Source organism: Mustela putorius, unplaced genomic scaffold (assembly GCF_011764305.1).
Source record: "Mustela putorius furo isolate JIRA1106 unplaced genomic scaffold, ASM1176430v1.1 tig00003869_pilon_pilon_pilon, whole genome shotgun sequence".
NCBI lineage: Eukaryota > Metazoa > Chordata > Mammalia > Carnivora > Mustelidae > Mustela > Mustela putorius.
In genome coordinates, this window is record NW_025422021.1 from 3,885,875 (window position 1) to 3,908,891 (window position 23,017).

At 40.3% G+C, this 23,017-nt stretch overlaps 1 protein-coding gene across 2 annotated transcripts in view; it reads left to right on the plus strand.

Moving 5' to 3' along the window:
* Window positions 1-23,017, plus strand: part of TTN (titin) — a 275,309-nt gene that overhangs the window by 196,193 nt on the left and 56,099 nt on the right. For both annotated transcript variants that reach the window (XM_045066923.1, XM_045066924.1), the window contains 37 exons: window positions 158-457; window positions 564-872; window positions 1,045-1,235; window positions 2,128-2,557; window positions 3,778-4,086; window positions 4,215-4,363; window positions 4,446-4,478; window positions 4,571-4,700; window positions 4,790-5,089; window positions 5,191-5,508; window positions 6,457-6,753; window positions 6,867-7,166; window positions 7,254-7,568; window positions 7,666-7,814; window positions 8,181-8,331; window positions 8,421-8,702; window positions 10,199-10,501; window positions 11,024-11,326; window positions 11,427-11,708; window positions 11,798-12,097; window positions 12,191-12,493; window positions 12,591-12,899; window positions 13,011-13,292; window positions 13,401-13,700; window positions 13,787-14,080; window positions 14,163-17,129; window positions 17,450-17,770; window positions 17,871-18,155; window positions 18,253-18,552; window positions 18,847-19,149; window positions 19,403-19,678; window positions 19,782-20,081; window positions 20,184-20,486; window positions 20,657-20,956; window positions 21,654-21,941; window positions 22,292-22,588; window positions 22,674-22,976. In XM_045066923.1, coding sequence (XP_044922858.1) covers window positions 158-457; window positions 564-872; window positions 1,045-1,235; window positions 2,128-2,557; window positions 3,778-4,086; window positions 4,215-4,363; window positions 4,446-4,478; window positions 4,571-4,700; window positions 4,790-5,089; window positions 5,191-5,508; window positions 6,457-6,753; window positions 6,867-7,166; window positions 7,254-7,568; window positions 7,666-7,814; window positions 8,181-8,331; window positions 8,421-8,702; window positions 10,199-10,501; window positions 11,024-11,326; window positions 11,427-11,708; window positions 11,798-12,097; window positions 12,191-12,493; window positions 12,591-12,899; window positions 13,011-13,292; window positions 13,401-13,700; window positions 13,787-14,080; window positions 14,163-17,129; window positions 17,450-17,770; window positions 17,871-18,155; window positions 18,253-18,552; window positions 18,847-19,149; window positions 19,403-19,678; window positions 19,782-20,081; window positions 20,184-20,486; window positions 20,657-20,956; window positions 21,654-21,941; window positions 22,292-22,588; window positions 22,674-22,976 — 12,882 coding nt within the window. The remainder of the gene's footprint in view (window positions 1-157; window positions 458-563; window positions 873-1,044; window positions 1,236-2,127; window positions 2,558-3,777; window positions 4,087-4,214; window positions 4,364-4,445; window positions 4,479-4,570; window positions 4,701-4,789; window positions 5,090-5,190; window positions 5,509-6,456; window positions 6,754-6,866; window positions 7,167-7,253; window positions 7,569-7,665; window positions 7,815-8,180; window positions 8,332-8,420; window positions 8,703-10,198; window positions 10,502-11,023; window positions 11,327-11,426; window positions 11,709-11,797; window positions 12,098-12,190; window positions 12,494-12,590; window positions 12,900-13,010; window positions 13,293-13,400; window positions 13,701-13,786; window positions 14,081-14,162; window positions 17,130-17,449; window positions 17,771-17,870; window positions 18,156-18,252; window positions 18,553-18,846; window positions 19,150-19,402; window positions 19,679-19,781; window positions 20,082-20,183; window positions 20,487-20,656; window positions 20,957-21,653; window positions 21,942-22,291; window positions 22,589-22,673; window positions 22,977-23,017) is intronic.

Consider the following 23,017-nt stretch of genomic DNA (forward strand, 5'->3'; position numbering starts at 1 on the left):
CTGGTAACTGATGTGTTTTCAGAAGGATTTTAAAGATGGATGTTAAGGTTATGCCAGACAGAAACCTACTTTTCACATAATTAATTTGAAGTGAAGTATTGTCTCTTACATGAATATTTATTTGATGCTTGTCATTTCAACTTGCCTCTGGTTAAAGGTCCTCCAACGGCTCCTGAGAGGCTCACATACACAGAAAGGACGAAGTCCACTATCACCCTTGACTGGAAGGAGCCCCGCAGCGATGGTGGCAGCCCCATCCAGGGCTATATCATTGAAAAACGGCGTCATGACAAACCCAACTTTGAAAGAGTTAACAAGCGACTCTGCCCAACCACATCTTTTCCGGTTGAAGATCTTGATGAACACCAAATGTATGAATTCCGCGTCAGAGCTGTCAACGCAATTGGGGAAAGTGAACCATCCCTGCCTCTTAATGTGGTCATACAAGATGATGAAGGTGTGGAATCTGAGCCTCATTTTAGTGCACTTTCTGGTGCTGCCTTCATCTCATAGAGTGAGCAAACATTTTTATGACTTTTCTTTTCTTTCCCTTCTCTTCGCAGTGCCTCCCACCATTAAGTTGCGCCTGTCTGTTCGAGGAGACACTATCAAAGTTAAGGCAGGAGAGCCTGTTAACATCCCCGCAGATGTGACAGGCCTTCCGATGCCTAAGATTGAGTGGTCTAAGAATGAAACCGTGATCGAAAAACCCACTGATGCACTTAAGATAACCAAGGAAGAAGTATCCCGAAGTGAGGCAAAGACCGAGGTTATCATTCCCAAAGCAGTCCGGGAAGACAAAGGCACTTACACCATTACTGCTTCCAATCGCCTGGGCTCCGTGTTCCGAAATGTTCATGTGGATGTATATGGTAAGGGACCTGCATCCTTAACTCAAAATGAAGTCCAATGTCTCTTTAAGAATTGTATTCTTAATGTTCATGTGGAAGTACATGGTAAGGGACCTGCTTCCTTAACTCAAAATGAAGTCCAATGTCTCTTTAAGAATTGTATTCTCATTCTCCTCTCTTGGTTCCTTTCCAGATCGTCCATCACCACCAAGAAATCTTGCTGTAACTGACATTAAAGCTGAATCCTGCTACTTGACCTGGGATGCCCCTCTAGACAATGGTGGCAGTGAAATCACCCATTATATCATAGACAAACGTGATGCAAGCAGGAAGAAGAGTGAATGGGAAGAAGTCACCAACACTGCTGTGGAGAGGAAATATGGGGTAAACTGTTGTAAATGTTTTTTTATATACAGTAAAAGGACACGACACTGAATTAACACCATTCTGGCATAATCTTGGAATTTAATGATTAAACTCAAAACTGCACATAAAAAGATCTATCACACTTTTTAGCACCCTAAACATAAGGCCACTTAAAAGTACTATTTGGGGGTACCTGGGTGGCTCAGTTGGTTAAGTGACTGCCTTTGGCTCAGGTCATGACCCTGGAGTCCTGAGATGGAGTCCCACATCAGGCTCCCTGCTCGGCAGAGAGTCTGCTTCTCCCTTTGACCTCTCTCCTCTCATGCTCTCTCTTTCTCATTTTCTCTCTCCCAAATAAATAAATAAAATCTTAAAAAAAAAAAAAAAGTACTATTTGGTAGGGTTCCTGGGTGGCTCAGTGGGTTAAGCCTCTGCCTTTGGCTCAGGTCATGATCTCAGGGTCCTGGGATCAAGCCCTGCATCGGGCTCTCTGCTCAGCAGGGTGCCTGCTCCCCCCTCTCCCTCTGCCTGCCTTTCTGCCTACTTGTGATCTCTCTCTCTGTTAAATAAATAAATAAAATCTTTAAAAAAAATACTATTTGGTAAACCAATTCTCTCTTATTTGAGAGATCCACTATTAGGTACAATAAATATAAGTATTTGTATTTTTTTAATTTAAATTCAATTATCCAACATATAGTACATCATTAGTTTTTGATGTAGTATTTAATAACTTATTAGCTGCACATGCTTTCTCCACATTTGTGTCTATGTATTTTTAAACTATATATTTACTTGATTTTAATAGATTTCTTTTTTGTAGTCTTACATATGAAAAGAACCTGAATTTTAAAATAAGTGAAGTCAACAAGTCCATTGTTTTTAAGAAATCACTTCATCTGATTTCTAGGTCTGGAAACTTATTCCCAATGGTCAGTACGAGTTCCGAGTTAGGGCAGTGAATAAATATGGAATCAGTGATGACTGCAAATCAGATAAAGTTGTCATTCAAGATCCCTTCCGCCTTCCTGGACCCCCGGGAAAACCAAAAGTCCTGGAGCGCACCAAAGGGTCAATGCTAGTGAGCTGGACTCCTCCTCTGGACAATGGTGGCTCTCCCATTACTGGCTACTGGCTGGAGAAGAGAGAAGAGGGAGGTTCCTATTGGTCACGTGTTAGCAGAGCACCAATAACCAAAGTGGGATTGAAAGGCATAGAATTCAACGTTCCCCGCTTGATTGAGGGTGTTAAATACCAGTTCAGAGCAATGGCAATAAATGCTGCAGGAGTGGGTCCTCCCAGTGAACCATCAGATCCAGCTGTTGCAGGAGATCCCATATGTAAGTATGCTTCTATTTCCGGAGTTTACAAAGAACAAAGCCACCAAATGAATAGTTCTGCTCTTAAATTTCTTGCATTTTTCTATACCCAATTATTTATTAAAGTAAAAACCTCATACTTACATAGAGTATCAGAAGTACATAAATTTGTATATATGTATAGACAGATATACACACTATACACACAGCTCTATGTATGTATACATACACACATGTATATACATACATAAAATCATATAGTTTTTAATTGTTGGTTTAAGCCTAGTATTTATGAGGAATCACAGTGATAAAGACCCTGCACTATAAGCTCCCTCTCTGCTCCCATACCCCTATCTCATTTCATACTATGAAAATTATCTCCCTCCCTAAAGAGACCCTCTAGGTAGAGTTGAACAAAAAGCAAAATGTTCATTTTTCAAACATATATATTGTATCTTTAATATAATCTTCAATAATATATACTGTACCTTTATGCAAGATTCTCAAGCACAGTCCATGAGGTGGTAAGAAAAAAAAAAAATCCTTCCAAAAGATCTATTTAGCAGATCAGTTCAAAGATTAAAATACCATGGTCTTAATGATTCACTGTATTTGCTATATATCTGATTAGATTCTCTGTAGAAAAAAAATTCAGCTACTTGTTAAAAAGATTTAAAATACTCTAAGTTCTATATGGAGCATATATATATAAAATGAAATAGTCATTCATTCATTCATTTAGCAAGCCTGTACTGAACATGTGCTTTGTTCAAGGTAGTGTGCTAGAGAGGAAGAGCGAGGGTTCAAAAGACTTTCTGTAATGGTAAAGCACTGTCAGAAACGTAAAGGACTGTTATGCATCGATCTCGTCCCTAAAGAGCATACAATTAGTTTGTGTTCCAAAGTTTACCAGCTAATGATGAAATCATTTTTTTTACTTTAAACTAAGGTTTTAGTAGAGAATATGACAGAGTCTTTTCAAAGTGATCTTAAAATAGCTTTTCACTAATTGTGTATAAATGCAACATATATCTATCTAGAGATCATGTATCGTCTTTTTAATCGCAGTTAGTTGTTTGCTTATTTTGTTTTCACATTAATGCGAAACGAAAAGAGACTATTTCTTATATTCTCTGCTCTGGAAGGTAATTTATTCTTTCAGAATTCCTACTTTAGTATTTAGTAGATTAAATCTAGCATTCCTTTGGCTTCAGAATTTGATACACTCTTCTTCTTCTTAGATCCACCTGGGCCACCTTCTTGCCCAGAGGTCAAAGATAAAACCAAGTCCAGCATCTCACTGGCATGGAAACCTCCAGCCAAAGATGGCGGCAGTCCAATCAAAGGATACATTGTAGAAATGCAAGAAGAAGGCAGCACCGACTGGAAAAAAGTAAACGAGCCAGACAAACTGCTAACCACCTGTGAATGTGTGGTGCCAAATCTGAAAGAACTCCGCAAGTACCGATTCAGAGTGAAAGCTGTCAATGATGCTGGTGAGTCTGAACCAAGTGATACAACTGGAGAGATCCCTGCCACGGATATTCAAGGTACTCGTCCTTTATTGCATTTCTGTGTTCATTTGATGTAGTTATGAAAGTTAATATCCCGAAGATAGGTCACTTACTTCTTTGAAAAAGGTATGCTAAATCCTGTTATATTATTCATGGTATTACAGAGGCCCCAGAAGTTTTTATTGACATTGGAGCACAAGACTGTCTGGTTTGTCAGGCTGGCTCCCAGATTAGGATTCCTGCTGTCATCAAGGGACGCCCGACACCAAAATCATCGTGGGAATTTGACGGAAAGGCGAAGAAGGCAGTGAAGGTAAGAAAAATCTAATTTTCTGTGTTTCCCACTGAATCACTCTAAGGATTATTAACACTACAACGATCTTCTTCTCTAACAGGATGGAGTTCATGATATACCCGAGGATGCACAGGTAAAAAGAAAAATTGAAGTAGTTCAGAACACAGTTGACTACAGTACCGCTCTTATTTCATCCGATGTGTAACTACTATCCTCTCTGTTTAGCTGGAGACTGCTGAAAACTCCTCAGTAATCATTATTCCAGAATGCACACGATCTCACACAGGCAAATACAGCATCACAGCCAAGAATAAGGCAGGACAGAAGACAGCACATTGCAGAGTCAAAGTCATGGGTAAGAAGGACTTTAAAAGTGACCATAGAATAAGAACAAATTATTTTAAACAAAGTGACATTGTTTATGTGGTGATTTGCATCCAACAGATGTACCAGGACCACCCAAAGATCTGAAAGTCAGTGATATCACAAGAGGTAGTTGCAGACTCTCATGGAAGATGCCAGACGATGACGGAGGAGACAGGATCAAGGGCTATGTTATAGAGAAGAAGACTATTGATGGAAAAGCCTGGACTAAAGTCAATCCAAACTGTGGAAGCACCACATTTGTGGTTCCTGATCTCATCTCTGAACAGCAGTATTTCTTCCGCGTACGTGCAGAAAACCGTTTTGGTATTGGTCCGCCTGTGGAAACCATTCAGAGGACCACAGCCAGAGATCCAATATGTAAGTTTCTTTTTTTCCTAATATGAGATTAAAATAGTTCCTCAAATTTGAAATATATCATTATAAACAATGCTTAATACTTCTTTTACCTATTTTTAAAGATCCTCCTGATCCCCCCATTAAACTCAAGATTGGCCTCATAACAAAGAACACAGTACACCTATCATGGAAACCCCCAAAGAATGATGGGGGCTCCCCTGTCACCCATTATATTGTTGAGTGCCTTGCTTGGGACCCTACTGGGAAAAAGAAAGAAGCTTGGAAACAGTGCAACAAGCGTGATGTGGAAGAACTAGAATTTACTGTTGAAGACCTCGTCGAGGGTGGTGAATATGAGTTCAGAGTCAAGGCTGTGAATGCTGCAGGAGTCAGCAAACCTTCAGCCACTGTGGGCCCAGTGACAGTCAAAGACCAGACATGTAAGTCCCCGCATATTAACTGCAAATGTCCTCTCTAGGAACCTCTTGCTAGTAATTTAATATCAGTCCAGAGTAAAAAGAAAAATATCTGTACATCAGGAGGCTGTGTGAGTGGAATGTGAACACGGGCATATTAATCACTCTTTCCATCAACTTCTACTGAATTATCTTATTTCCTTACATATTAAACTTTTTCCTTATTTGAAAGGGATGACATTTGGAATTCCCATACTATAATTTTCTGCATGAGCCTCAAAAGGGGAAGTAAGCAAGCAGTTATTTGCTCAGCAAGTTCTGAACCCCATTTATCTTCCCAATCAAGTTTCTTTTTCTCTAAGAAAAAGATACATCCATTTTAATAGATAAATATAGACAAATATGGTAATAATTCTTCCTCTGTTATTGTTACGATCCCTACTGCTTTGTGTTTGTTCAGTTCTTTCTTCTAAAATTAGGAGGGTTGTAGTCACTACCCTCTTTGCATGTTCTCCTACATTCATGGAAAATGGGAAGTTGCTTTGCCTCCACTAGTAGTTGTATTTCTTAGGGCTTTCTCTCAGAATAAAAACTGTAAGTCCTCTCATAATTCTGCATATTTAAGAAAATATGCACCTATATTAAAGGGAATATCATGAAAGAACTCTAAACCTAGGCTATTGCAATCTTCACTTCTCTCTGCCCTCTTTCAGTATCTACATGCATAATAATGCTCAATAAGGGAGAGGCAAGAGTTGATTACGTAGCCACATGTAGGTCCAATAAAGGATGATGACTACATATACCTGCTCTCCAAACTGGTATAAATTGAAATCAGATCTGATCTTCATATTGGGCTGGGCTAGGAAGCCTGCCTATAGTAGAGACAAATAGCTTTATAGGCACTGCAAACTCTTGTTTCTGTCCCTAGTGACCACATTGTTGTTGTCGTTGTTATTTTAAACAATCTAGGCCCACCATCAATTGAGCTAAAAGAATTCATGGAGGTTGAAGAAGGAACAGATGTTAACATTGTGGCCAAAATTAAAGGTGTGCCATTCCCGACACTGACCTGGTTTAAAGCTCCTCCGAGGAAGCCTGACAGCAAAGAACCTGTTATCTATGACACGCACGTCAACAAACTGGTAGTGGATGACACTTGCACCTTAGTTATTCCACAGTCTCGCAGGAGTGACACTGGCTTATATACCATCACAGCTGTGAATAATCTGGGAACAGCATCAAAGGAGATGAGACTGAATGTTTTGGGTAAAGATAGCACGGCTTTATTAAAACTACATGTTTGTCTGTTCCTATGTATATTATTTGGCTTTTAAACCATTCTTCTAATTTTTTTTTTCTCCTTTTTAAAACCATTTTAGGTCGTCCTGGACCTCCAGTGGGACCAATAAAGTTTGAATCTATTTCAGCAGATCAAATGACATTATCTTGGCTTCCACCTTTGGATGATGGAGGGTCTAAGATTACAAACTATGTAATTGAGAAGAGGGAGGCTAACAGGAAGACATGGGTGCGTGTCTCCAGTGAACCTAAAGAGTGCACATACACAATTCCCAAATTGCTAGAAGGCCATGCATATGTATTCCGAATCATGGCCCAGAACAAATTTGGCATTGGGGAGCCTCTTGACAGTGAACCTGAAACAGCAAGAAACCTCTTCTGTAAGTAGGACATGCTTTACATATAAAGTCACTCTTACTGTTGTTTTTTTATAATTTCTAGAAATCAATGTGATTTCTTTTCCACAGCTGTCCCTGGAGCACCAGATAAACCAACAGTTAGCAGCGTGACTCGCAACTCCATGACTGTCAATTGGGAAGAACCAGAATACGATGGAGGCTCTCCTGTGACAGGATACTGGCTAGAAATGAAAGACACCACTTCAAAGAGGTGGAAGAGAGTTAACCGAGATCCTATCAAGGCCATGACTCTGGGTGTTTCTTATAAAGTGACTGGTCTTATTGAAGGTTCTGACTATCAGTTCCGTGTGTATGCAATCAATGCTGCTGGTGTGGGTCCTGCAAGTCTGCCATCAGACCCAGTGACTGCTAGAGATCCAATTGGTAAGCCTTGAAACCACTCCTTTTTTTTTTTTTTTTTACCCCACCCCAAAGTGCCATGGAAAAGTCAAGAATACTTATGTATACTGGTTTTTTCCAGCCCCTCCTGGCCCTCCAATTCCCAAAGTCACAGACTGGACTAAATCATCTGTGGATTTGGAGTGGTCTCCCCCACTAAAAGATGGAGGATCCAAAGTAACTGGATACATCGTTGAATATAAAGAAGAAGGAAAAGAGGAATGGGAACAGGTAGCTAACATTTGGCATTATGAAAATATATTATAAATAAGCAAAAAGTATAGCTGTTATTCTGAATCACATTAATTTCTATTTGTAGAAATAAAAATACCTTTTTATTAAGAAATCAGAAAACAATTACAACTGAGAATCCAAACACCTGTTATGTCAAAAACTTAATCAAAAGTTAATATTGTTGTTATTAAAACACAATTCCTGGAAAGACATTTCATGCAGTGTTTACCTGCAATATCTGATCCCCAAAACCTAAATTGGCAACAATTTTCCCAGAGTAGTTAAATATGCTGTTGGTTAGACTTCAGAAAGCCATGAAAACAAGAAGCTACAAAGAACTGAATGCATGTAATCCTTCCCTAGGCTAAAGATAAAGAAGTGAGAGGAACAAAGCTTGTTGTGACAGGCTTAAAAGAGGGAGCTTTCTACAAATTCAGAGTTAGAGCAGTCAACATTGCAGGCATTGGAGAACCTGGAGAAGTCACAGATGTCATTGAAATGAAGGACAGAATTGGTAATTATTCACACTACTATTATTTTCTCCATATTTGTCTTTTGGATTGGGAATGAAAACCACATTTGTAATTTTCAATTGTGTTCCAGTGTCACCTGACCTTCAGCTAGATGCCAGTGTCAGAGACAGAATTGTGGTTCACGCTGGAGGGGTGATCCGGATCATTGCATATGTGTCTGGAAAACCTCCTCCAACTGTCACCTGGAACATGAATGAAAGAGCATTACCTCAAGAAGCTACCATTGAGACCACAGCCATTAGCTCCTCCATGGTCATCAAGAATTGCCAGAGGAGCCACCAAGGTGTCTATTCTCTTCTCGCCAAAAATGCAGGGGGAGAAAGAAAGAAGACCATTATTGTTGATGTATTAGGTATGTTGATGTATTAGGTAAACACCTTTAATTTGTCCATGCAGCTTTTAAAAATGACATTTTTACTTCATCTACAGCCAAGCTATGTTACAGTAAAACTGTTACAAATGTTTTGGAAAATCAGAAAAATCACCCACAATCCCACTGACCGTTGCTAATATTTTAAAATCTTTCCTCTTTCTTTTTGTCTTATACCTCTTTTATATTGTTGTACTTCTATAAATACAGTTTTATATGTTGTCTTTTTATATAACATTAAAAAGTTGTGTTTTTATGTTATATAAAAACAAAGTTTTTTAAATAAAATTTTGTATATTGCCTTTTTATATGACATGCCACCATAAGCACTATGTTTTATATATTTTCTATAAAAGCAACTTTCCTGCACATGTACATGAATATCTAATAATTTACTAAGGTTGATCAATTTCACATCATGAGAGTGTATCCTTTGCTAATTATCATGACAGAGCAAAACTCTCTGCGGAGGGTTTCGGTATTCTAATTGAACAGCAGGTGATGGGTATTAAGGAGGACATGTGTGATGAACATTAGGTGTTATACACAACTAAAATGAACCATTGAACACTACATAGAAAACTAACTACATACTATATGCTGGCTAACTGAACATAATAAAAAAAAGCATGATATTTGATTATCAATATTACATTTCTAGTCACTGAATAGAGGTGAACTCTACAGGTTTTCATGCCTCTTGCTGGCTGCTTTATGCTAGTGATTTGCTCAGAAAGTAAACCCCTCCCACTCAGATTTCACTCCTATCATGTCTCTAGGCACAACCATACTCCAAACAATGAGTTTTTATGTGAAAATAACTGAACATAATTAATGATATGTAAACATACTATGTTTTCATTAATGAAAAAGGCATGAGGGAAAAGATCTCATTGACCCAACAGTCCTACAAGCTTTTAGGTTGGTTTCAAGCTCTTCAACACCCATTATTTTAACTTGAGAACCAGTACACTTTCAAGGTTGAATTCCAGCCCTCTCAGAGGGCCTTCTGAGATTTGGGAATTCCTGTGCTCCTTATTGATTTACTAGTCACCTAGAAAAAGCTCTCTCTCCCTTTCCCTTCTGGAGAGTAAACTAGACAACAGAAAGTAGCCATGCCACCACTCACCCCTTCTCCTGTCTCCTTCTGTGCATTCTCCTTCTAGCAGCTCCCTATCTGACTTACAAATTACCAAAAAAAAGTATAAACATACATATATAAATACCCATATGTTATATGTTATATATATACACACACATTACTATTCCTTCAGCTTCTACTAAAACAGTGGCAAACAGTAATTATAAACATATTTCATTTAAAAATATGAATATAGATACCATGGGGAAGAAAAAATCAATAGCCATGAAATCTTATTCATAGCAGTTTTGTTTTTTTAAACACAGAGGGTAACAAATGTTGAGCCTGGTTGTTCACTGAAAACAGCCAGCTAGAAATTGTCTCCTCTTTTTCCCAGATGTGCCAGGTCCTGTTGGAACACCCTTCCAGGCTCACAACCTAACCAATGACTCCTGCAAACTGACATGGTTTTCTCCAGAAGATGATGGAGGCTCTCCAATCACCAATTATGTCATTGAGAAGCGTGAATCTGACCGCAGAGCATGGACCCCAGTGACATACACAGTTACCCGGCAGAATGCTACTGTCCAGGGTCTCATTGAAGGAAAATCCTACTTTTTCCGAATTGCAGCCGAAAACAGTGTTGGCATAGGCCCATTTACTGAGACACCAACCGCTCTTGTCATCCGAGATCCAATAAGTAAGTGCAATTTAAAACAATTTCATCCTTAATCACTTCTTCATTCATTTAGGAAAAGAGGATGGTGAGAATATGTGTACCGAGACTAAACATTTCATTCCCTTGAAAGCATTGAGTAGACAAATGCTCAAAGCGTCATGTTGGTAGTGTTTGAATGTGATCGTGAGAGACATTATGGTAATATAGGAGTCTTCCAATTCCTCCATGGATACTACACTATTTTTTTTTTTTAATTTTCCACTTACTGTCATGAATATGAAAATAATATCCCAACTCTGGAGAACTTTCTTAAATGATCTGGCCTCAACAAACATCTATTTCCTCATCTATCAGAGAAAATTAGACTGGGTGGTGTCTTTTTTAACTCTAATAGTGCTATGGTGAGAACTTTCTGTTACTTATCAAAGCAAATAATTCAACGTTTAAGTGCAGTCCTCCAAGAGTATTATTTACTATTTACTATGATTTACTGCATTTTTAACATGACCTTTTCTTCATTGTAATTCTGTATTTTACTTGCAGCTGTACCAGAGCGTCCTGAAGACCTGGAAGTCAAAGAGGTTACTAAAGATTCTGTTTCCTTGACTTGGAATCCTCCTAAGTATGATGGTGGATCAGAAATTATCAACTATGTCCTAGAAAGCCGCCTCATTGGAACTGAGAAATTCCACAAGGTTACAAATGACAACTTGCTTAGCAGAAAATACACTGTGAAAGGCTTAAAAGAAGGTGATACCTATGAGTACCGTGTCAGTGCTGTGAATATCGTGGGACAAGGCAAACCGTCATTTTGTACCAAGCCTATCACTTGCAAGGATGACCTGGGTATGTGTCGAATGCAATTCATGCTCTGAAAACTTGTACACTTACAGATTTGCCATAAGACATCAGTAAAACTGACTTGCCTGTATAATTACAATTTCAGCTCCTCCAACCCTTGACCTCGACTTCAGAGATAAGCTCACAGTTCGGGTTGGTGAAGCTTTTGCTCTCACTGGCCGTTACTCAGGCAAACCAAAGCCTAAAATTACTTGGTTCAAAGATGAAGCTGATGTGCTGGAGGATGATCGCACCCAGATAAAGACCACTCCAACAACACTTGCTCTAGAGAAGATCAAGGCCAAACGTTCAGATTCCGGCAAATACTGCGTGGTTGTGGAGAACAGTACAGGCTCCAGGAAAGGATTCTGTCAAGTCAATGTTGTTGGTAAGTATCCTTTAGCAAGAAGAATAGATATTCTGTTCTTTCCAAAGCAGAATGGGCAATTACATTTTGGTCTGTGTTTTTTTCTGCAGACCGTCCTGGACCACCAGTAGGACCAGTTATTTTCGATGAGGTGACCAAAGATTACATGGTTATCTCTTGGAAGCCACCTTTAGATGACGGAGGCAGTGAAATTACCAATTACATTATTGAGAAGAAGGAGGTGGGCAAAGACATTTGGATGCCTGTGACATCTGCAAGTGCTAAAACAACATGCAAAGTTTCTAAACTCCTTGAAGGAAAAGATTATATTTTCCGGATATATGCTGAAAACCTATATGGAATAAGTGATCCTCTGGTGTCTGATTCAATGAAAGCCAAAGATCGTTTCAGTACGCATTACATTTTCTTTTAGTGATTCTGTGTTGAATATTGTTAGTAGGGAAAAGGACATTTCTAACACGCTCTGCTAATGTTTGTCATAGGGGTTCCTGATGCACCAGAGCAGCCCATTGTCACAGAGGTTACCAAAGACTCTGCATTAGTAACCTGGAACAAGCCAAATGATGGAGGAAAGCCCATCACAAACTACATCCTGGAAAAGAGGGAAACTATGTCAAAACGATGGGCTAGAGTTACCAAAGAGCCCATCCATCCATACACTAAATTCAGGGTTCCTGATCTTCTAGAAGGGTGTCAGTATGAATTCCGAGTTGCTGCAGAAAATGAAATTGGTATTGGCGATCCAAGCCCACCATCCAAACCAGTCTTTGCTAAAGATCCAATTGGTACAATATTAAACATTCATTCTGTCTTCACGTTATCCAACTTTGTTTGCAGCTGTGTTCTAACTCCTTTTTGTTTGTTTTTCCTTTTATTACATAGCTAAACCAAGTCCACCAATTAATCCTGAAGCAATTGATACAACGTGTAATTCAGTTGATCTAACCTGGCAGCCACCACGCCATGATGGTGGGAGCAAGATTCTGGGTTATATTGTTGAGTACCAGAAAGTTGGAGATGAAGAGTGGAAAAGAGCTAACTACACTCCTGAGTCATGTCCTGAGACTAAGTATAAAGTCACCGGTCTTCGGGATGGTCAAACCTATAAGTTCAGGGTATTGGCAGTCAACGAAGCTGGTGAATCGGATCCAGCTTATGTTCCCGAGCCAGTGCTAGTAAAAGACAGACTTGGTGAGTAAAATCATCTCAGCTATAATAGCAAAGAAGATAGATGTCTCTTTGTATATGCTTCGTTGTAAAATACATAAATCAAATCTGAAAGTAATATTTGCTTTATTCCAGAACCCCCAGAGTTGATTCTTGATGCCAACATGGCAAGAGAACAACACATAAAGGTTGGTGATACTCTAAGACTTAGTGCTGTCATCAAAGGTGTGCCATTCCCAAAAGTAACTTGGAAGAAAGGAGACAGAGAAGCTCCAACTAAAGCAAGAATCGATGTTACTCCAGTTGGTAGCAAGCTTGAAATTCCTAATGCTGCCCATGAAGATGGTGGAATTTATTCTTTAACAGTGGAGAATCCAGCTGGTTCAAAAACTGTCTCAGTAAAAGTCCTCGTATTAGGTGAGAATTTTCATACTTATGTATTTAATGTAATAACATAATAAAAATAAATTTTGATACATTTTGAGCTAAATCACTTATTATAACTTCATTATTTAACACTTTCAGATAAGCCGGGGCCACCTAGAGATCTGGAAGTCAGTGAAATTAGGAAAGACTCTTGTTACCTTACTTGGAAGGAACCACTGGATGATGGTGGTTCTGTTATTACAAATTACGTGGTTGAGAGGAGAGATGTTGCCACCTCCCAGTGGTCACCTCTTTCAGCTACATCCAAGAAGAAGAGTCACATGGCTAAACACCTTACTGAAGGCAATCAGTATCTCTTCCGGGTAGCTGCTGAGAACCAGTATGGACGTGGTCCTTTTGTTGAAACACCTAAACCCATCAAGGCTCTGGATCCTCTCCGTAAGTTGCTTTCTCTGGATACAGAGGTTTTCTCTGACTGTCTCTGAGAATATTATTCACTCATCATAACTTCTTCTTTTGAAAAGATCCCCCAGGGCCACCGAAAAACTTACACCATGTAGATGTCGACAAGACTGAAGTCTCACTTGTTTGGAATAAGCCTGATCGTGACGGTGGCTCTCCAATCACTGGCTATTTGGTGGAATATCAAGAAGAGGGCACTGAAGACTGGATTAAGTTCAAGACTGTGACAAACTTAGAGTGTGTTGTTACTGGACTGCAGCAAGGAAAGACCTATAAATTCCGCGTAAAAGCTGAAAATATTGTGGGTCTTGGTCTCCCTGACACAACTATCCCAATAGAATGTCAGGAAAAACTAGGTAATTTTTGGACTGGCATTATTATTTTTTTAAATTCATATTGTGAAAATCAACATCTAATTTTCTCATGTTCACTTTCCAGTGCCTCCATCCGTGGAACTAGATGTGAAATTAATTGAAGGCCTCGTGGTAAAAGCTGGAACTACAGTCAGGTTCCCTGCCATCATAAGAGGTGTACCCATTCCCACTGTCAAGTGGACAACAGATGGGAGTGAGATCAAAACAGATGAACACTACACAGTTGAAACTGACAGCTTCTCATCAGTACTTACTATTAAGAACTGCTTAAGGAGAGACACTGGGGAATATCAAATCACAGTTTCCAATGCAGCTGGCACCAAAACAGTAGCTGTACATCTTACTGTTCTTGATGTTCCTGGTCCACCAACAGGTCCTATTAATATTCTGGATGTTACCCCAGAATATATGACTATCTCATGGCAGCCACCAAAGGATGATGGAGGAAGCCCTGTGATAAATTATATTGTTGAGAAACAAGATACAAGGAAAGGCACATGGGGTGTTGTCTCATCAGGAAGCAGTAAGACAAAGCTGAAAATCCCACATCTGCAAAAAGGCTGTGAATATATTTTCCGAGTTAAAGCAGAGAATAAGATGGGTGTTGGTCCTCCCCTTGACTCCGTTCCTACTGTTGCTAAACATAAGTTTAGTCCTCCATCTCCTCCTGGTAAACCAGTGGTTACTGACATTACCGAAAATGCTGCAACAGTGTCTTGGACGTTGCCAAAATCTGATGGTGGCAGTCCAATAATTGGTTACTATGTGGAACGTCGAGAAATAACTGGCAAATGGGTGAGAGTCAACAAAACACCCATACGTGACCTGAAGTTTAGAGTGACTGGACTGTATGAGGGAAATACATACGAGTTTAGGGTTTTTGCTGAAAATCTTGCAGGACTAAGCAATCCATCACCAAGTTCCGATCCAATAAAAGCTTGCCGGCCCATCAAACCACCTGGACCACCAATTAATCCTAAACTGAAAGACAAGACCAAAGAAACAGCTGACTTGGTGTGGACAAAGCCTCTCAGTGATGGTGGCAGCCCCATTCTAGGCTACGTAGTGGAATGTCAGAAACCTGGTACAACACAGTGGAATAGGATTAATAAAGATGAACTTATTAGGCAGTGTGCCTTTAGGGTACCTGGACTAGTTGAAGGAAATGAGTACAGATTCCGTATAAAGGCAGCTAATATTGTGGGAGAGGGAGAGCCAAGAGAACTAGCAGAATCTGTGATTGCAAAAGACATCCTTCATCCTCCAGAAGTAGAACTTGATGTTACTTGTCGTGATGTTATTACCGTTAGAGTGGGCCAAACTATCCGCATTCTTGCTCGAGTCAGAGGCAGACCTGATCCAGAAATAACTTGGTCCAAGGAAGGCAAAGTATTGGTTCGAGAAAAGCGGGTTGACATAATTCATGATCTACCTCGTGTTGAGTTACAGATTAAAGATGCTGTTAGAGCTGATCATGGCAAGTATATTATCTCAGCCAAGAATACCAGTGGGCATGCCCAAGGTTCCGCCATTGTTAATGTTCTTGACAGACCTGGGCCTTGCCAGAATTTAAGGGTTAGCAATGTAACCAAAGAAAACTGTACAATTTCTTGGGAGAACCCACTAGATAACGGTGGCTCAGAAATAACAAATTTCATAGTAGAATACCGCAAACCAAACCAGAAAGGCTGGTCAATTGTTGCTTCAGATGCCACTAAGCGATTAATTAAGGCCAACCTCTTAGCCAACAACGAATACTATTTCCGAGTCTGTGCAGAGAATAAGGTAGGAGTTGGTCCAACCATTGAAACAAAAACTCCAATTCTGGCTATTAACCCTATTGATAGGCCAGGCGAGCCTGAAAACCTTCACATTGCAGATAAAGGAAAGACATTTGTCTATCTCAAGTGGCGACGGCCAGATTATGATGGTGGTAGCCCAAATCTGTCCTATCACGTTGAGAGGAGGCTGAAGGGCTCCGATGAATGGGAAAGAGTGCATAAAGGAAGCATTAAAGAAACCCATTACATGGTTGACAGATGTGTTGAAAACCAGATTTATGAGTTCAGAGTACAAACAAAGAATGAAGGTGGGGAAAGTGACTGGGTGAAGACAGAGGAAGTTGTTGTGAAGGAAGACTTACAGAAACCAGTACTTGATCTGAAATTAAGTGGTGTGCTAACTGTCAAAGCAGGGGACACCATTAGACTTGAGGCAGGTGTTAGAGGCAAACCATTCCCAGAAGTTTTATGGACCAAGGACAAAGATGCTACAGACTTAACAAGATCACCAAGGGTCAAGATTGATACTAGTGCTGATTCATCCAAATTTTCTCTTTCTAAAGCAAAGCGAAGTGATGGTGGTAAATATGTAATTACAGCAACTAACACGGCTGGCAGTTTTGTGGCCTATGCCACTGTCAATGTTTTAGATAAGCCTGGTCCTGTAAGAAATCTGAAAATTACTGATGTGTCCAGTGATCGGTGTACTATTTGCTGGGATCCACCAGAGGACGATGGTGGCTGTGAAATCCAAAATTATATTCTAGAAAAATGTGAGAGTAAGCGAATGGTTTGGTCTACCTATTCTGCTAATGTCTTAACACCCAGTGCTACAGTAACACGTCTCATAGAAGGAAATGAATATATTTTCAGAGTCCGTGCAGAAAATAAAATAGGCACAGGGCCTCCAACAGAAAGTAAACCAGTCATTGCAAAAACCAAATATGATAAACCTGGTCGCCCAGATCCTCCAGAAGTCACCAAAGTAAGCAAAGAAGAGATGACTGTGGTTTGGAATCCACCTGAATATGATGGTGGAAAATCCATCACAGGGTACTTTTTGGAGAAAAAGGAAAAACATTCAGTACGATGGGTCCCTGTTAACAAGAGTGCAATCCCCGAGAGACGTCTCAAAGTACAGAACCTCCTCCCAGGACATGAATATCAGTTCCGTGTCAAGGCAGAAAATGAAATTGGAATTGGAGAACCAAGCTTGCCCTCAAGGCCAGTGGTGGCAAAAGACCCCATAGGTATGATGTTCTTTTTTCTAATATCGCAGCAAATCTTAATCCCAAACACAGAAGTATTAGACAAATAAGTTAAATCCATGACTTCAAAACTTTAGCCAATATTCTTCCAAGTAGATCTTTCACTAAATCACCTAAAATGTACAAACAATAGTAGATTCTAAATTTATAAAGGGTAATAAGGACTCAGTGATTGAGAAGTTGAATGTCCTATCTTTGATTAACTGAAAATGGACGACTTTATAATATAAATTACACATTGGAATATCACCAGTTAGAGTTAATGAAGGGTATGTTCATTCTTATATATTTACTATTTTCAGAACCACCTGGTCCACCAACCAATCTCAAAGTGGTCGACACAACCAAAAGTTCCATAACTCTTGGATGGGGAAAACCAGTGTATGATGGTGGCGCACCAATAATCGGATATGTTGTGGAAATGAGACCAAAACGAGAAGATGCATCTCCTGATGAAGGTTGGAAAAGGTGCAATGCTGCGGCACAACTTGTTCGCATGGAGTTCACTGTTACCAGCTTGGATGAAAACCAGGAATATGAGTTCAGGGTGTGTGCCCAAAACCAAGCTGGCATTGGGCGCCCTGCTGAACTAAAGGATGCTATTAAACCTAAAGAAATCCTCGGTGAGACCCTATTTTGTCCTAGGATTCATTCACTCTACACTTCTTGCATGATTTCCCCACATTCCAAAAAGTCAACTAATGGTTTTCATATCATTTGCAGAACCTCCGGAGATTGATCTGGATGCCAGCATGAGAAAACTGGTCATAGTGAGAGCAGGATGCCCTATCCGACTATTTGCCATAGTGAGAGGACGACCTGCTCCTAAAGTCACTTGGCGAAGAGTGGGTATTGACAATGTGATCAGAAAAGGACAAGTTGATCTGGTGGACACGATGGCCTTCCTTGTCATCCCCAATTCCACCCGTGATGACTCAGGAAAATATTCCTTAACACTTGTGAACCCAGCAGGAGAAAAGGCCGTGTTTGTGAATGTCAGAGTATTAGGTGGGTTACTAACAAGCTCCTTCTTCCCCTTCGAAAACACATTAGTTAAGAAGAAGGCTGAAGAGACCTGTATATCTGATTTTGTGGCTCTTTGCAGATACTCCCGGACCTGTGACTGATTTAAAAGTTTCAGATGTCACTAAAACATCATGCCACATTTCCTGGGCCCCTCCTGAGAATGATGGTGGGAGCCAAGTGACACATTACATTGTGGAGAAGCGTGAGGCAGAAAGAAAGACGTGGTCAACAGTTACCCCAGAAGTCAAGAAAACGAGCTTCCAAGTCACCAACCTTGTCCCTGGGAATGAATACTTCTTCAGAGTCACTGCCGTCAATGAATATGGCCCTGGCGTGCCAGCAGATGTCCCCAAACCAGTGCTTGCATCAGATCCTCTGAGTAAGGACCGTCCTTTTTCCTCCTTTTCACTCCAGTCTCAAGATACTGAAACATGTTCATCTACCACACCAAAGGGCTTTAATTTGTAGAAACCCAAACAGGACAAATAAATCTCTCACTCACTCATTGAAGAGTGTTTTAATCTGCCCCAACTTATACTTCCCATGTTCAACACACTGAGCTCCAGTTTCCAGATGCTTCCAAGCAAGCAGCATACTCAAACATTTATGTAGAGTAAAAAGGGATGGGATTAGTGTACCTGGACAGTTTTTCTGAATCCCATTTTTCTTCTAGGTGAGCCAGATCCCCCAAGGAAACTAGAAGTTACTGAAATGACCAAAAACAGCGCTGTGTTAGCCTGGTTACCTCCCCTGCGTGATGGAGGTGCCAAAATCGACGGCTACATCATCAGTTACAGAGAGGAGGAGCAGCCTGCAGACCGCTGGACTGAGTACTCGGTGGTAAAAGATCTCAGCCTTGTCGTCACTGGCCTAAAGGAAGGAAAGAAGTATAAATTCAGAGTAGCAGCCAGAAATGCCGTTGGAGTTAGTTTGCCAAGGGAAGCAGAAGGAGTATATGAAGCCAAAGAACAGCTGTGTAAGTGGTCACCATCTCCTTTTATCATGTGATAAAAGTCCATGAGAATTTTCTTCTCATAATAGACTGGACTCTCATATTTTCTCTTTGGCTCAATCTTATTCTTCTTCAAAAATACTAGTAGCTGTAATGTAGTCATGAGCTCGAAGCCATTAATGGGTTGCCACCCACAGTCTGAGAAACACTAGTAAAGCTCCCATCAGAGGAACTCTAGCCTCCCTGCAAACTTAACGAATTTTCGTTTTACTTTTAGTGCCTCCAAAGATCCTTATGCCGGAGCAAATTACTATTAAAGCTGGGAAGAAACTCCGAGTTGAAGCCCATGTGTATGGAAAGCCTAATCCAGTCTGTAAATGGAAAAAAGGAGAAGATGACGTCGTCACTTCCAGTCACCTGGCGGTGCATAAAGCAGACACCTCTTCCATCCTGATCATAAAGGATGTTACCAGGAAAGACAGCGGGTACTACAGCCTCACTGCAGAGAACAGCTCTGGGACAGACACTCAGAAAATCAAAGTTACTGTCATGGGTAGGTTAAGCTTTAGACAAATGGTTACCTAGATATGACAATCAGAAACATTTTCTTCCTTTCAAATCCCTGTTCTTATATTTCTTTCTCTTGGTTTCTGAAGATGCTCCTGGGCCCCCTCAGCCCCCATTTGACATTTCTGAGATAGACGCTGATGCTTGCTCCCTGTCATGGCACATCCCTCTGGAGGATGGAGGTAGTAACATCACCAATTACATAGTGGAGAAATGTGACGTGAGCCGAGGCGACTGGGTGACGGCTCTTGCCTCAGTGACAAAAACCTCCTGCAGAGTTGGAAAACTGATCCCAGGACAGGAGTATATCTTCCGGGTCCGTGCCGAAAATCGATTTGGCATTTCAGAGCCTCTCACATCTCCAAAGATGCTGGCTAAGTACCCATTTGGTAGGTTTCTTTCAGGGAGGGAAAAAAAAAAAAAAGTTGTTTTCTTTCCGGTCTGTTAACTTAAGGGAAAAAACCTAACATCTCCCTTCTCCTCTTCTCCAGGTGTTCCTAGTGAACCGAAGAATGCACGGGTCACTAAAGTCAACAAAGACTGCATATTTGTGGCATGGGACAGACCAGACAGTGATGGAGGGAGTCCCATCACTGGTTATCTGATTGAACGCAAAGAAAGAAACAGCTTGCTCTGGGTGAAAGCTAACGATACTCCTGTCCGGTCAACTGAATATCCTTGTGCTGGCCTCATAGAAGGTCTTGAGTATTCATTCAGAATCTATGCGCTAAACAAAGCTGGATCCAGCCCACCCAGCAAACCAACAGAATACGTAACCGCAAGAATGCCAGTTGGTGAGTAATTTTTGTTAGTATTATGGGAGTATATTTAAATCTCAAAGTCTCTGAGGATTATTACTTCTATTTAGAGATATTCTCAATATTTCTGGGTGATTCTTTGAAATATGGAAGTTTGTAACTTCTGCTGTTAAGATAAACGCTAAGAGTACCTCTTATGGTTTCAGATCCTCCTGGAAAGCCTGAAGTTATTGATGTTACCAAGAGTACTGTATCCCTCATCTGGGCTCGTCCAAAACATGATGGAGGCAGCAAAATTATTGGCTACTTTGTAGAAGCTTGCAAACTTCCTGGTGATAAGTGGGTTCGGTGCAATACCTCACCTCACCAGATTCCCCAGGAAGAGTACACAGTCACTGGCTTAGAAGAGAATGCTCAGTATCAATTTAGAGCAATTGCCAAGACTGCAGTAAACATCAGCCAACCCTCCGAACCTTCTGATCCAGTGACCATCCAGGCGGAAAATGGTAAAATTCCACCTTTGTCTATAATACTCAACAGAAATGTATTTTTCTTTCTCTTAAATAAAAATAAAATACACATCATGGGAGGGAAGAAAAACAGGGAACATGATAGGTACTTTGTATACAGACAACTAAAAATTATGATTATAGAAAATCTTAATAACACAGTAAACTAAAAAAACAAAAATCAAATTAAAAAAAAAAACAACAACAAAAAAAACAGTACAAAACTGGGAGGACCTTGTAATTTCAACCATACACAGGCAGAGAGAGGACAAGGAAATGCACCAAATTGTCATAATGAAAATTGAAGGATGTTGGAATATTGGAAGATATTTACTTTTTTTAATATGCTTTCAGCATTATCAAACTTCTTATTAAACCTATATTCTTTTTTAAAGATTTATTTAGAGAGAGAGAGAAAAAGTGCAACAGGGGGCAGAGAGAGAGAGAGAAAATCTCAAGCAGATTCCTCACTGAGCACAGAGCCTGATGCAGGGCTTGATCTCACAACCCCAAGATCTGAGCTGAAATCGAGAGTTAGATGCTTAACCAACTAAGCCACCCAGGAGCCCCTAAACCTATATTCTTTTATAATAAATAAAAATCCCCTCTTGAAATATGAATTTCCTACTTTTATTAACAAGAATGATATGATATAGCTTTGCTTACATTAAATCCTGATCTTATTACTTTCCAGTTCCTCCCAGGATAGAGCTAAGTGTGGCGATGAAAGGTCTGCTTACCGTGAAGGCTGGAACCAATGTTTGCCTGGATGCTACTGTCTTTGGTAAACCAATGCCAACCGTCTCTTGGAAGAAAGAGGGCACGGTGCTGAAGCCAAGGGAAGGCATAAAGATGGCCATGAAGCGGAATCTGTGCACCCTGGAGCTGTTCAGCGTGAACCGGAAGGACTCGGGCGACTATACCATTACTGCTGAAAATTCGAGTGGTTCCAAATCAGCCACAATTAAGCTTCAAGTGTTAGGTAACTAATGCACTTACTTAAACTCTCATATGTTACTTTGGTTAATGTGATGTAATGGAATTTACAAAATCATATGTGAGAAAAGATATATATCCTGATATATCGTTTGTAATCAGAGAATTATTCTTATCACAGGGCAGTGGCATTTTAGAGCTGAAAAGAGCATTAGAAATGTTATATATCTTACGTATGAGGATATTAAGGTTGTGAAAAATTACATACTTTCTAAGGTCATACAGGAAGTTAATGACAATAGAAGACTGCAGTCAGGTCTCCAGAACTCCAGTCTACTCATTCCCCATTTCACATGTGTTAGTGAAAGACTTCACTTGTCTTTCGTACTCTTCCAGATAAACCAGGGCCTCCAGCATCTGTTAAAATCAACAAAATGTATGCAGATCGTGCAATGCTTTCTTGGGAACCTCCTCTTGAAGATGGAGGCTCAGAAATCACCAACTATATTGTTGACAAACGTGAAACAAGCAGGCCCAACTGGGCACAAGTCTCGGCTACGGTGCCCATCACCAGCTGCAGTGTGGAGAAACTTATAGAGGGCCATGAATATCAGTTCCGAATTTGTGCTGAGAATAAATACGGAGTAGGCGATCCAATCTTCACTGAACCGGCAATTGCTAAAAACCCATATGGTAGGAACATTTTCCTTCAGTTTTTCGTTTGACTTTTTAAAGACCTCTTAGACTGACACAGTAACTTTTCAATCCATCTCTGCAGACCCACCTGGGCGCTGTGATCCTCCTGTTATTAGCAACATAACCAAAGATCACATGACGGTGAGCTGGAAACCACCAGCAGATGATGGCGGCTCACCCATCACTGGCTATTTGGTTGAAAAGCGAGAAACCCAGGCAGTTAACTGGACTAAAGTCAACAGAAAACCTGTTATAGAAAGAACCATAAAAGCAACAGGTCTCCAAGAGGGCACAGAATATGAATTCCGAGTTATCGCTATAAATAAGGCTGGACCGGGGAAACCCAGTGATGCATCCAAAGCTGTTTATGCCCGGGACCCCCTGTGTAAGTTTTCATGAAAGAGTCCCCTATCTTATGTTGTAATC